Source organism: Micromesistius poutassou (genome assembly GCF_964030765.1).
Source record: "Micromesistius poutassou genome assembly, chromosome: 5".
Taxonomy (NCBI): Eukaryota; Metazoa; Chordata; class Actinopteri; order Gadiformes; family Gadidae; genus Micromesistius; species Micromesistius poutassou.
Window position 1 is genome coordinate 2,902,376 of NC_140275.1, and position 13,425 is coordinate 2,915,800.

The following is a 13,425-nucleotide window of genomic DNA, read 5'->3' on the forward strand; positions in this document are numbered from 1 at the left end:
AGGGAGACGAGATTGAGAGGAGGGGAGACAGAGGAAGGGAGACAGAGGAGGGAGACGAGAGAGAGAGAGGAGGGGAGGAGGGCGACAGAGAGGGGGGGAGAATGCGTGGTGGAGTGGGAGGATGTAATCAGCCTGCTGGCCGACATTGCCCCGCGCTGATCGATGGGGAGGTGATCCATAACGCGGCGCTGAGAGTCTGAAACGACGGCGGGGACGTTAATCTGAGGGCCAGCGTTATGATCAGCGCTCTCCGACAGACACTCTGTCACCGGGGCCCGGCCGCCGGAACCCAAGAGGAACCCACGTCCTCTCCGTCTGTCAATAAAGCTTTATTAAGGCCTCTGACTGCATGAGAGGATTCCCACTAGAAGGCCGACCCTCAGACAGGGATGAACCACGGATTAGCACACAGGCTTCACCCACTTCCTGTTGGGCCAAACACAGCTCGTTTCACTTCCTGCTTTGGTTTCAGAGCGATGTGTTCAGGAATGCAGATGTTTTTTCAGCATAAGTGTATTTGTGTGTGTGTGTGTGTGTGTGTGAGTGTGTGTGTGTGTGTGTGTGTGTGTGTGTGTGTGTGTCTGTGTGGGTGTGTGTGTGTGTGTGTGTGTGTGTGTGTGTGTGTGTGTGAGAATGTGTGTGTGTGTTGCGGTGTGTCTGCTCCAGTCCCTGCATCAGTGGAACTCATAAATCACCTGTCAGAGTCTTTCATCCACAGTCCAATATAGTCTCCTAAGTAACCCCCAGCCCTGTGTGTATGTGTGTGTGTTAGGGTGTGTGTGTGTGTGTGTGTGTGTGTGTGTGTGTGTGTACGACCGAGTGGGTGTGTGTGTGTGTTTGTGTTTGTGTGTGTGTGGGGGGGAGGGGTCCTAGTCTGTCTGGTTGAAGGTTGGTATTGATTGATTGAAATATGGTGGACATACTTTGCAGTCATGAAATGGGTCATTGTGCCATGCATCTCCTCTCTCTCTCACACACACACACACACACACACACACACACAATCTGTGTGTGTGTGTGTGTGTGTGAGACACGTGTGTGTATGTGGTGTGAGAGAGAGCGAGAGAGAGCGGTAGAGAGGGAGAGACAGAGACACACAGAGTGTGTGAATGTGGTGAGAGAGAAAGAGAGAGCGAGAGAGAGAGAGAGAGAGAGAGCGAGTGTGAGTGTGTGTGTGTGTGTGTGTGTGTGTGTGTGTACAGGCATGCTGTTCGTACTCTACTTCCTGAGGACCCTGGAGAAGCGTCTCCTGTGATGATATGAGCCAGGCTCCCCCCTCTCCACCGTGTCCTATATAACACGGTGGAGCTATATAACCCATCCGCTCCTGGTTTTACTCCTATATAACACGGTGGAGCTATATAACCCATCCTCTCCTGGTTTTACTCCTATATAACAGGGTGGAGCTATATAACCCATCCGCTCCTGGTTTTACTCCTATATAACACGGTGGAGCTATCTAACCCATCCGCTCCTGGTTTTACTCCTATATAACAGGGTGGAGCTATATAACTGATCCGCTCCTGGTTTTACTCCTATATAACACGGTGGAGCTATATAACCCATCCGCTCCTGGTTTTACTCCTATATAACACGGTGGAGCTATATAGGGTTGCCAACCAACTGGCTAAAACCAGAGCCCGTCTACGGAGAGCCTTGGCACTCTCTATTGAGCCCCATTGTATCGAACTTGGTTGCAGTTCTATCGGAATTCCACTGGGGGTGATCGCATGAGTGCAGATTGAATGGGGGTCTATGGGGCTAGACGGCTAAACGTATCGCTTTCACCTGCTTGTCGTTGAAATATCGCAGATTTTATTGTATATTCCGCAAGTTCAATATAGATTATAGTTCAAAGGTCGAATGAATGAGTACTTATGTCCTTTCGATTTCTTACAGTTTGGGCCGTTGTTGGCCGTACACGCTAGCATTCTGCTAATGAATGCTGATTGGTCAGGGACGGACTTGCGACTAATTACGACCAGAGACCCCACTTGATGGCATCTGAAGCTGAAGCAGCATCAGAAACATTATCTTAAGGAGGACTTTCCATCAAAGTGAATTGTTATATATCATATGTATATATTTAATAAGTGCCAAAGTGACTCAGAACTTGCTGTAAAGCAGGACCTCTGGCAGTGACGTCGTCATCTTTTTTAACAGATTTTTTGAACAGATAAGTGAAAATTCTATATTCAGCTGAGTGTATTATCTTAGCCCCCCCCCCCCCCGCCCCTTGAATGTGAATTTCAACTTACTTGACAAAAAATGACACCCTGAGAAAAGTGGAAATTGAGGGGTGAAACCCCGTCGACTCCCATTCATTCGCATGGACAGAGATGTGTCACCACAACCAGTTCAGAAACCGGAAGTCACCAGAGAGGGCCAGTTCTCTTCATGTTAGTCATTCTCTGGTGAAACCTGCTCAGCTCGACATCCCCACGCCCTGCTGGAGTTCTCCTGTAGAGAGGACTAGCCTTCATGAGGAACAAGGCACAGAAATTAAGCAGAACTCCTCAATCACTTTGGATTATATATATATATATATATGTATAGGCCTATATGAGTTTTTTATTCGTACCGATTTTCTGTCTGCTGCTTATTTTGTGATTCACACCCTTATAAAAATGAGCTTGAATTCAGGACATGAACTCAGTGAAATGTTTTTTATATTCACAAAGCATTTCTCAGGGGGTTAGGAGCGCCTGGAGTGAACCAATCACCTTCCGGTGGGAGTGAACCTATAACCTTCCGGTGGCAGTGAACCAATCACCTTCCGGTGGGAGTGAACCAATCACCTTCAGACCGGAGTGAACCAATCACCTTCAGACCGGACTGAACCAATCACCTTCAGACCGGAGTGAACCAATCATACGGCTCATATGTGACATGTGACATGGGGGCGTGCTAGCGAGCTCAAGGACAGACGACAGACCCCCCACCCCCACCCCCCCCCGACCCACTTTTTTGGTTCTGAATCGGCGACTGACTCAAGCTCCAAACCACGTGTTGGATCAGGAGAACTCTGGGTGGTTCCTAACAGACACAAACACACCTGAGAACTTAAACCATCCTCCCCTCTCTCTGTTCTGCAGGGCGAGAGAGGGAGAGAGAGAGAGAGAGAGAGAGAGAGAGAGAGAGAGAGAGAGAGAGAGAAAAAGGGAGTGAGAGCAAGAGAGAGTGAGTGTATGTGGTCAGAGAGAGAGAGAGAGAGAGAGAGAGAGAGAGAGAGAGAGAGAGAGAGAGAGAGAGAGAGAGAGAGAGAACGGGGGGGGGGGGGGGGGGGGGGGGGGGTCTGGCGGTTCTCAGTCCCTCTCTTCCACCACCCCAGGGTCCTACCGAGGAAGACTCACCGCTCAAAGGGGGACGCCTGAGCGGACTCACTGAGCTACTCGCTGGGCTACTAGCCAATGGGCTTCGAGTAGGGCGGAGGGAGGAGGGAGGAGGGAGGGAGGGTGACCGCCGCTCGTAGTACCGCTCGTGGTGCTGCTGTCAACAGCTGGGACGCTCGCTCTCCTCCGCACTACAGACCTGCGCGCGTCACGTCACGTCTCTCCGCTCCTCTCCTCCGGTCAATGGATTACACGGTGTCACTCCAGGTGCAACACCAGCTCGCGCTGTCCCCGACGCACGTGTACGAAGGCTACAGCTTGGAGTTACAGGTAGGGTGCACGCGCTTCCGTTTGTTTACTCCACTGTGACTGTGTCTGTCAATCAGCGCGCGTCCATTCCGCGTCCTTTCCGCGGATGCGGTATAGGTTAGGGCTTTTGGATGCACACGCACGTCCCTGGTTACTGGATACCGGACACGCTGTGGCGTTGTCTGTGTTCCGCCGCGGTGAGGCGGCACCGTCGGTGCTGCAGGTCGGTGTTGATGCGCAGCGGCAGGACGCGGCAGGCGGTGGATCCGCGCGCGTGCGACGCGGCAACTCGGTTTGAAAAGTAGCGCCAGCCTGCACCACATGAGGGCTGCAGGCTCGCTTTGAAGTTCACCATCGCTCTCGGTGTTAACTATTCGGGGTTCAACAGTGTTGATGGTGCATCACCGTGTTGGTAGAAGCTGTGGAGACGCCACGGCAGTCTCTCTCTCTCTCTCTCTCTCTGGTCGCTTCTCTCTCTCCAACCGCGCTGCGCTCTTTCCCCACCAGCGGCTCTTTTCTCTTTCGGCTGGGTTGCGTTAGATGTTCTTTCAAGGTGACATTCAGAGAGAATGAGGAGCAGAGAATGAGGAGCAGAGAGGAGAGAGGAGAGCATAGAGCAGAGCGGAGAGAGTGAGGAGCAGGGAGTTAGGAGTAGACAGGAGAGAGTGAGCAGAGCCGAGAGGAGAGAGGAGGGCAGAGAGGAGAGAGGAGAGAGGAGAGCAGAGAGCAGAGAGCAGAGAGGAGAGGAGAGGAGAGGAGAGAGGAGAGGAGAGGAGAGAGGAGAGGAGAGGAGCAGTGAGCAGGCAGGAGTTTGTTCAGCCTGTAGCTCTCTGTCACCTCTTCTCTCCTCAGGACCAGAGATGAGCATCGACCAACACTCTGAAACTGCAGGACATGCAAATCCAATGCGCCCACTTATCCTATTCTCTCCTGGGTCTCTTCCTTTGTCACATTTCTTTCTTTCTGTTTGTTGAGGAGAATGTCGAGTCCTGCTTTATTTTATCACAATGGCGTGTTCTCAGTAGTTTGTCTTGATAATTGCTCTCTCTCTCTCTCTCTCTCTCTCTCTCTCTCTCTCTCTCTCTCTCTCTCTCTCTCTCTCTGTCTCTCTCTCACTCTCTCTCTGTCTCTATCCTTCGATGTAGTAATGGTGTACTTTAGTGTTCATGTTCTGTAGTGTTAATGTACTGTGTACCGCAGTATTATACTTCAGTATTAGTGTACTGTAGTGTAATACTACAGTAGTATTACAGTGTAAGTATGTTATTGTATGGGTGTACTGTAGTGTAATACTACAGTAGTATTACAGTGTTATGTTCAGTATGGGTGTACTGTAGTGTAATACTACAGTAGTGTTACGTTACGAGTTTACATTGTGTTGGCTGTACTCCATAGTCTCTCTGTCGGACCACACAGGTCATTAAAGGGTTTAGGTGGTTAAGGTCAATCAAGTCGTCATCACTGCTACATTCAAATGGATCTAACCCAGATAGGCTAAATATGTCCCAGCCTTAGATACTAGATATTTAAATACTTAAATACTATGAGTGTGAAGAGTCTTTACAACGGACTCCGGAAGAGTCCTCGCTCGAAAAAGTACAGGACATGATGTAATATACCTGTACGAGCCACTAGGGGGACCCTGACCAGCACGAGTTAGCAACACTACTCTCTGACTGACTGTCTCCCTCTCTCTGTCTCTCTCTCTCTCTCTGGCTCGCTCTCACTCTCTCGCCTCTCTCTCTCTCTGTCCCCCTCCCTCTCTCTCTCACTCTCTCGCAATTTACAATTCATTTAAATTCAAAAGAGCTTTGAGCATTGTCATGGAAAATAAACATTTCATTTGCCAAAGCAGGTTAAGAATTAAGCAAAGGAAATAATGTAAAGTACTTGAACAAAAAGGTTGAAAACAAAGTCAAATATTGATTATCATTACGAGTACAGTGGAGAGAAATGAGGTCATGGTGAGTGAGTGATTCAGATTATCTCATGGAACTGGGCCACAGAATCAGTCTTTACCCGTCTGTCTAGGCCTTACTGACAATGTGAACAATACAACATGGAGATCTCTCTCTCTCTCGCTCTCTCTCTCTCTCTCTCTCTCTCTCTCCCCCATCACCTGAGACATCTCTCTCTCGGTGTCACCCAGCTTTGTCGCAGCCCCCCCCTCGCCCCCCCTGGGTTAGGAATGTGCTTCCAAACTCACTCTAAGCCGACTCCTCCAACAGCGAGGTGCTGTTTGGAAAAACGGTAAGCCTCTGGCTTACAGCCATCGCACAAGGGGTGTAACACAGATATTACATACACATACGCACACACACACACACACACATGCACACACACACACACACACATGCACACACACACACACACACACACACACACACACACACACACACACACACACTCCGCGGGGGGTCTGGCAGTGCAGCTCTTACGTTTTGGTTCTTGTTGTTATGGGATGGGAGGCGGCGCCCCTGTTTCCCGCCGTTTCTCCGCGGGAAACTCAAGAGAATCACACGGCGTTAGAGCGTCTGTGGTGAATGGCTCTCTTTAGTAAATAGTACCTACCTGTCCGTCTTCTTCCTGTCTGTCCTCTTTCTCTTCCTGTCTGTCCTCTTCCTGTCTGTCCTCTTCCTCTTCCTCTCTGTTCTCTACCTGTCCTCTACCATACCGTTTAAACTGTGTATCTCCACTAGGTTCATTGGTTCTCTTCACGTGTTTTGTATAAAAGGTAGTTGAGGTCGTTTCAGTGGGTGGTCCCTAAGGACCCAGGGCTTCCAGAAGGTTAAAGGTCAACGGGTCAATAGAACTCTGAGCCTTGACCTCCGTGTTTTACACAAGGCTGGGGTCGCGATATCTCTGTCCGGTTTAAATTAACTGTGGTGGTTCACCGGGCGTGTGTGTGTGTGTGTGTGTGTGTGTGTGTGTGTGTGTGTGTGTGTGTGTGTGTGTGTGTGTGTGTGTGTGTGTGTGTGTGTCCATTACTGATGGAGAGGCCGCTGCAGAGAGAAATGTGCCTCAGAGGCTCTGCTGTGTTGGTTTTCACTGAGTTTGGGTTCTGTTGAAGCCTGGAAATCCAGACCCACATCTAGAAAGCTGTAGGGTCTGGCAACGAGTAATGAAAATGGCCCAACTCGAGGGGCGGCACCAAGCATGCATTTGAAAATATCACTGCAGGCAATTGGATAACACTACAACCAATCAGAAGACCAATCAAATTGTGCGGTCGCGAGAACTCTGGATTTCCAGGGTAGTTCTGTTGGGAATAGAATCAGAACCAAACTCAGGACACACACAGGAAGTGATGCACTGGCTTTGTTCATGTCACATGACCAAGCAGATCACGTAATCCAGCTTTTCTTTCGCCTACGTTTCCTAGATTTGTACACACACACATACACCAAACCATGCACACACTCTCACACACACGCACAGGCAGGCAGTCAGGCATGCTTGCGCACACACAGACACACATGCTCGCACACACACACACACACACACACACACACACACATGGTGATAAATTATCATAGATCAGAGCTAATCATAGTGGCTTGTTTTTCCCTTTCAGACTGTCATTGTGATTAAATATACAAATAAAACTGACTTGACCTGACCTGAAAATTGGTTTTGTGTTGTCTTCAGTGTCCGCTCCAATATGTGACCAATAACCAGCTCATACTGAATGGTGAAACAGTTCTGGTACAAGCGGCAGAAGAACACCTGCTACATTTATTGTGGAAACTCACTTTAGGGAGTTGATTCAAAACAATATATCGGTCCGGTGTGTTGTCTTTTAATTGATCTGACTCATGGGTACACTTTGTCCAAAATTATGTGTGTGTGTGTGTGTGTTGTTTCACACTATGGCTGCACAAACAAACAGCTGAGATATGAGTTGATCTTCTTTACAGCATCTTCTTATTCTGATGCATCTGTCCCTGGTGCCCACTCTTGAATCAATGCAGGGGTATTCCTCTAGTGGTAAACTGATTATATTCTAGACTCTGCTCCTAATCCATTGAAATACCATTTCACCCTCGCTTCCGTCTCCCCTAAATATCTCCCCCTCCCTCCCTTCCTCCTCGATGTGTTCCGACAGCCCTCTCTCTCCCCCCGCACATCCTAAATATCTCGCTTGGCCCGGCACCCTGCTGATCAGACGGGGTAATTAGAGTACAGCCTCCCTCCCTCCCTTCCCCCCTCCCTCCCCTCCCTCCCCTCCCTCCTCTCCTTCCCCTCCCTCCCCCTGGTAGGAGCCTGGTAGAGTCATGTCTCCCTCCCTCCCTCCCCTCCCTCCCTCCCCTCTCTCGCCCTGGTACGGGCTAGAGTCTGGTCTCCCTCCCTCCCTCCCCTCTCTCCCCTCCCTCCTCTCCCTCCCCTCTCTCCCCTCCCTCCTCTCCCTCCCCTCCCTCCCCTCTCTCCTCTCCCTCCCTCCCTCCCTCCCCTCTCTCCCCCTGGTAGGGGAGAGTCCGGTCTCTCTCCGCAGGGAGCAGCTGCACAGAGGTGCGACCATAATGCATCCCATCACAATACGGACTGACCTTGCTCCCCCTTCCTCCCTCCCTCCCTCCGAACGAGAGGAACGTGAAGAGATGGAGACGGAGAGAGAGAGAGAGAGAGAGAGAGAGAGAGAGAGAGAGAGAGAGAGAGAGAGAGAGAGAGAGATAGATAGAGGGGAGGAGAGAGGGACAGAGAGAGAGAGAGAGAGAGACAGAGATAGAGAGAGAAAGACAGTGAGTCAGAGAGAGAGACAGAGAGAGAGAGAGATCGGACAGACAGAGAGAGTGAGTCAGAGAGAGAGACAGACAGAGAGAGTGAGTCAGGGAGAGAGACAGGCAGAGAGAGTGAGTCAGGGTAAGATATCAGGGTAAGATATCATGGGGGGAGAGACGGTCGTTCTCCCCCCACGGTCCAGTGCTCCGTAAGACGTCTTCCTGGACAGATCCCATCTCACCCGGTGAGGCGGCGGGAACGGGGCTGAGGAGCCTGACCAGAGGAACAGATAGAGACGCCTAGCCATCCTCCCCCTCCCCCTCCCCCCCTCCCTCTGCTAATGGATCTGCCCAGACTCATAACAAGCACTTTATATGATGCAATAAGCGAGCCGGATGGAGCATTGATTTTTATTTTTAGCTCTAATAGAACCTGTGTTGATGCAACCCGGCCCATATTGAACCTGAGGTCTCGCAGAGCCAACCCCGGGCCTGGCTCAGCTCATTGCACTCGGTGCTTATTGGTTTTAAACAAGCGTGCAGCCGAGGAGAGAGGCCGCCCTATTCCAGAGGCTCCTATTGGAGGAGTGGAGTGAGGGAGAGCAGGGGGCGAGTCGCCCCCCGGCCCGTAGTCTCCGGCCTCGCCGCCCACCTGCTCCTTGATGGCGTCTGAAGCGGCTGTGAGGACCAGCTCGTCCTTCACCAGGAACGCACATGGAGTGGACGGACCGATTGGTGGACTCATAGTTTGTCTCTGTGAAAAATAGTTTCTTTTACGCACAATGTTGTTGGTAGAAAACTTATTTTTACTTAAAACAAACAGCACCACAACATGTTATTTCATTTGCACAACTCGACTCCCTCCAGTCTAGAACTCTGGCCCTCTTAAGGAGCACCAGAATGGGTGTGGCGCAATTAACCTATGAGCCCCACCTGCAGACCATTACATGGCAGGAACATGTGCATCTTTTAAAACATGGTGAAGATGCCATTCACATCTTCACAGTCTCATAGTCCTGGAACACATTTCCCATAATCCTGCATGTTGTTTCCCTTGTCTGTCCCTGGTCGATGTGAAGGTTTCATGCTTCCGGACTGCTAATGCTATAATGCTATAATGCTATACCCGGCCGTGCAGACACAGACCAGGAGTTCACTCTACTTCTCCTGGCCTTCAGTCAGAGTGCAGACTGCAGCGGTGGATGCTCTCTGCAGCCGCGACGGCACCTGTTGCCTCCAGGCTTCTGTCAACCCTGGTTATTCATGCTCCAACCTGCAGGCCTCAGCCAATCACAGGCCTCCCTGGCTTCAGCACAGCCAATCGGCTTCTGGCCTCTCCGGCTCTGTAAAGCCAATCGGCTACAGGCCTTCCCGACTTGGTTATTCAGCAGGCCTCCCCTGCTCAGCCAATCAGCTACAGGCCTCCATGGCTCTGCTCAGCCAATCAGCTACAGGCCTCCATGGCTCTGCTCAGCCAATCAGCTACAGGCCTCCATGGCTCTGCTCAGCCAATCAGCTGCCACGATGGAGCTAGACATCCAACGAGTGCAGCTGGGAGTGCCAGTACTCTGGCGTTGTGCTGAATCTGCGAGTGGATGTGCTGCCATCTAAACTAGTGCACCAGTGTAGCTGGATTAATAATTCACTGCATTTATCAAGGCTCACAAAATGCTTTACACAGTCACTGTGGGGATATCATACCTCATCCACTCTGACTACAACAAAAGCCTTTGCATAAATGATCCATCACAGCATCATGGAGGTGCCATATTGTCGTTTTTCTGAGCTTGCGGTTTACCGGTAGTGGAAACATATAGTGTAATATGAGCGTAGCGTCAAAGATGACGAAAACTTTTGGATTCCAACGATATTCTTGTAAAGACAAATTGAAAACACAACAATATAATTATTCCGTGTGTGAGCTATGTTGCCTCTATATAAGATCGTACCTGCCTAGATCTGAGCGATCTGAGCATGCTCAGATCGTTCCTGCCTTGGTCTGAACGATCTGAGCCTGCTCAGATCATTTCTGCCCAGGCGTGTCATACAGTGAACACACGTTCATTTAACCCCACAGTGCAGTAGTTAATATGACATTGTTGTTTGCTTTGGCCGGCGCTGGGCTTGATATATCTGGACACGAGGGGGGGCTTGGTTATATAGACATTTATTATATAAAGCACGGATGCATGAAGCCATCGGCGGCCTGATCTCTGCATTAGTGCTCTCTTTGTCCGGCTGAATTCATTCAGCTTCTCTGGAGACTCGCTTCCTGTTCCAGTCACCTGCCGTCCCTCTCTCTCCCCTCCGGTCTATCACTCTCTTCCTGTCCTGCCCTTTCTCTATCTGTGTCTCTCTCTACAGCTCCCTGCCTCTCTCTCCCCATCGCTCTGTCTCCCTTTCTCTCCCTTTATCTCCCCCCCCCATTCTTTCTCAATCTCTCCCACTCCACATTTCAATATTTCTCTCCCCTTTTTATTTTTGTTCTGGCTTTTTCCATCTCCCCGTCTCTTTCTCTCTCTCACTGCCCTTCTCTCTCAATGTATCTCCCCCCCCCTTCCCTCCCCCACCCTCCCTTTGTGGCACTAGGTGGCTTATCACTGCCTTTGTATTGTGCGACTAATCGAGGTGCACACCAGAACACCGCTATCTGCCCGGCGGAGCGCACCGAGATGTATCATTAAAACACAGTTTCATTGTCTCCTGCCAGAGCCCTCATAGATAATGATGGTACGAATAAAGAGCTACGCTGATATATTCACGATTAATTATCTGTGTGTATGTGTGTGTGTGTGTGTGTGTGTGTGTAGGTAATGTATGAACATTGTGTGTGTTTGCGGTGGTGTTTGCGTGTGTTCAGTGACTGGGCGTGGCGGCGTGGTGGTGAAACGCGGAGTCAGCCGGAATATTTCGGGAAGTGTTCTCTAAACAAAAAGTGGGTTCCCACGGGAGAGCGAGATTAAACCACCGACGGCTCACATTCATCTGCGGAGACGTGCCGGCAGAGAGGAGCATCGCTTATGAGGCGGGTGGTGACGGTGCTGCGCTGAAACACCCGCCCTTGTTTGTGTGTTTTTGTGTTCACTCAGGCCGGGGAGGGGGGGGGGGGGGGGGGTCCGGGCGGGGGCTACCCAGCTGGGTAGGTAGCCGAGGAGCTAGCGCTGAGACATGGTGGTGATGAGTGTTCCTGGGCTTTCCACGTCTCTTTCAGTAGGATAATGTAGCATTTTTCCATAATGTAGCGTCGACTCTGATAATCTCTCCCTCCACGCTGATTACATTGATCCGAAAAAAAGAAAGAAAGAAATGGACTGCATTTGTACAGCGCTAACGCTTTTCTAACGAGGGGCCGCTCAAAGCGCTTTACAATATGGCCCTGCAAGGTGACAGCCAGCTCTTCGGGAGCAGGTTCGACACACATCGAACTAGCAACCTTGTGGTTACCAGCCAACCCGCTCTACCTCCTGAGCCTCATGCCGCCCCCGGGTTCTTGTGTATAAAGCTTGTATGTTCTCATGTGAGGTGTGTGTTTTCTGTATGTTTTTTAGTGTGTTCCCTTTCCTGTGCATTCTGCTGTGACACTTTGATTTATCTTTATTAAACAACATCGTATTTCTTCCTCACATCCCCGCTGGGGACATGCAGTGTTTATACATCGTAATACTGACTCAAATGCACTATGCGTCAGTGCTACAGTCTTTGAGACAATAACTTCACCTCACCTTTTCTGCCTCCAGCTCTCTCTCTCTCTCTCTCTCTCTCTCTCTCTCTCTCTCATTCTGTCTCTCTCTCCCTCCCTCCATGTCTCTCTCCCTCTGCCTCTATCTATGTCTCTCTCTATCTGTCTGTGGTTAATCTCGCCCATGTGAAGCAGAGCCATGATTGATTGCTGAATTTATTCCTGACAGTGTAACCTGCCATATGGGATGAACGGGCTGCTTGTAATGGATGACTGGGATGGTGGAGGATCATATGTGGTTCATACTGATTCATAGTGTTTTTAATGAATCATTAAAAACAGTGTTTTTAATGAATGTTCTGGCCGGCCGCGAGACGGGTCAAACCCATCGTCATGCTGTTCTCGGTTCATTCACAAACGGATGGATTGGTTCCAAACTCCAGCTCACCGCAACGCCTTCGGCAGGTGTTTGATACCGCGTCTCAACTTCAGACCAGACCAACTTCAGCCTCTCAAACATCATGTTAACGCTGATGGCTTACCTAAAGCACCTCAAAGTCTTTACAGCCCAAACAACAAAATCAGTCTGTTACTTTGAAGAAACAAAGTGTACCTGGGTTTATCAGATACTTATAGCGGTCCACTGTGATGCAGTACAGGCCGGCAGTACCTTTATTTACGCAATCCTGTTCATTTTTATTCTATTTTTCATCCGTAGGCTGCTGTTTTTTTGTTTTTTTCAGGGAACCAAAACGTTCTTCTTCTGATGGCTGTATTTGTTCTTGTGTGTCGTATATTTGCAACCAGTGTCCAACGGAAGTCATGCTTCATTGAGTAGCAATACGTTTCCTAACCTCAGACCCAGACGGGAGAATCCTTGAGAGCAGAAGTGGGATCCCTCCTTCAGGGACGGATCAGGGAGCTACGAGTGCTGCATGACAACGACGTGGTCACACAGAACAGAGCAGCAGCAAAGCATCAAGGAGCCCTACGCTGATGTGATGACACACATCAAGGCTCCCGCTGGCTAGTGGGGAAGAGACAATACAATAGGATGGCTGTCGTTCTATTTTGTGTACAATAGGTTGCACCAATAAGGGCGGAATGCGGCCCAGGAGGTGGAGCGCTGGTAGAGGTGGAGGGGAGGAGGTGGCGGGGAGAAGAAGGGGGAGGGGGCAGGGGGGAAGAAGAAGGAGCAGGGAGAGGAGGGCTAGGTGTCTCTATCTCATTCTCTGGTCGAACTCCCCCCTCTGGTACACACCCCGCCCTCTTACCTTAAGGACACGGATTCTGTTAGAAGGTTGCGCAAGATCCTTTAAAACCTATTTTGAACTATGCTTAAACTCGAGTCCTAACCAGAGGAGACGCAGATGAACAGGCCCTGGCA

The 13,425-nt window shown here is 50.2% G+C and overlaps 1 protein-coding gene across 1 annotated transcript in view; it reads left to right on the plus strand.

Moving 5' to 3' along the window:
• Positions 1-3,559: 3,559 nt before the first annotated feature.
• The window catches only part of LOC311343949 (zinc finger matrin-type protein 4-like), a gene marked incomplete at its 3' end in the record, with an annotated part of 60,271 nt that continues 50,405 nt past the window's right edge, over positions 3,560-13,425 (plus strand). The window contains exon 1 of the mRNA XM_084468905.1: positions 3,560-3,662. Coding sequence (XP_084325031.1) covers positions 3,576-3,662 — 87 coding nt within the window. The 5' untranslated portion in view covers positions 3,560-3,575. The remainder of the gene's footprint in view (positions 3,663-13,425) is intronic.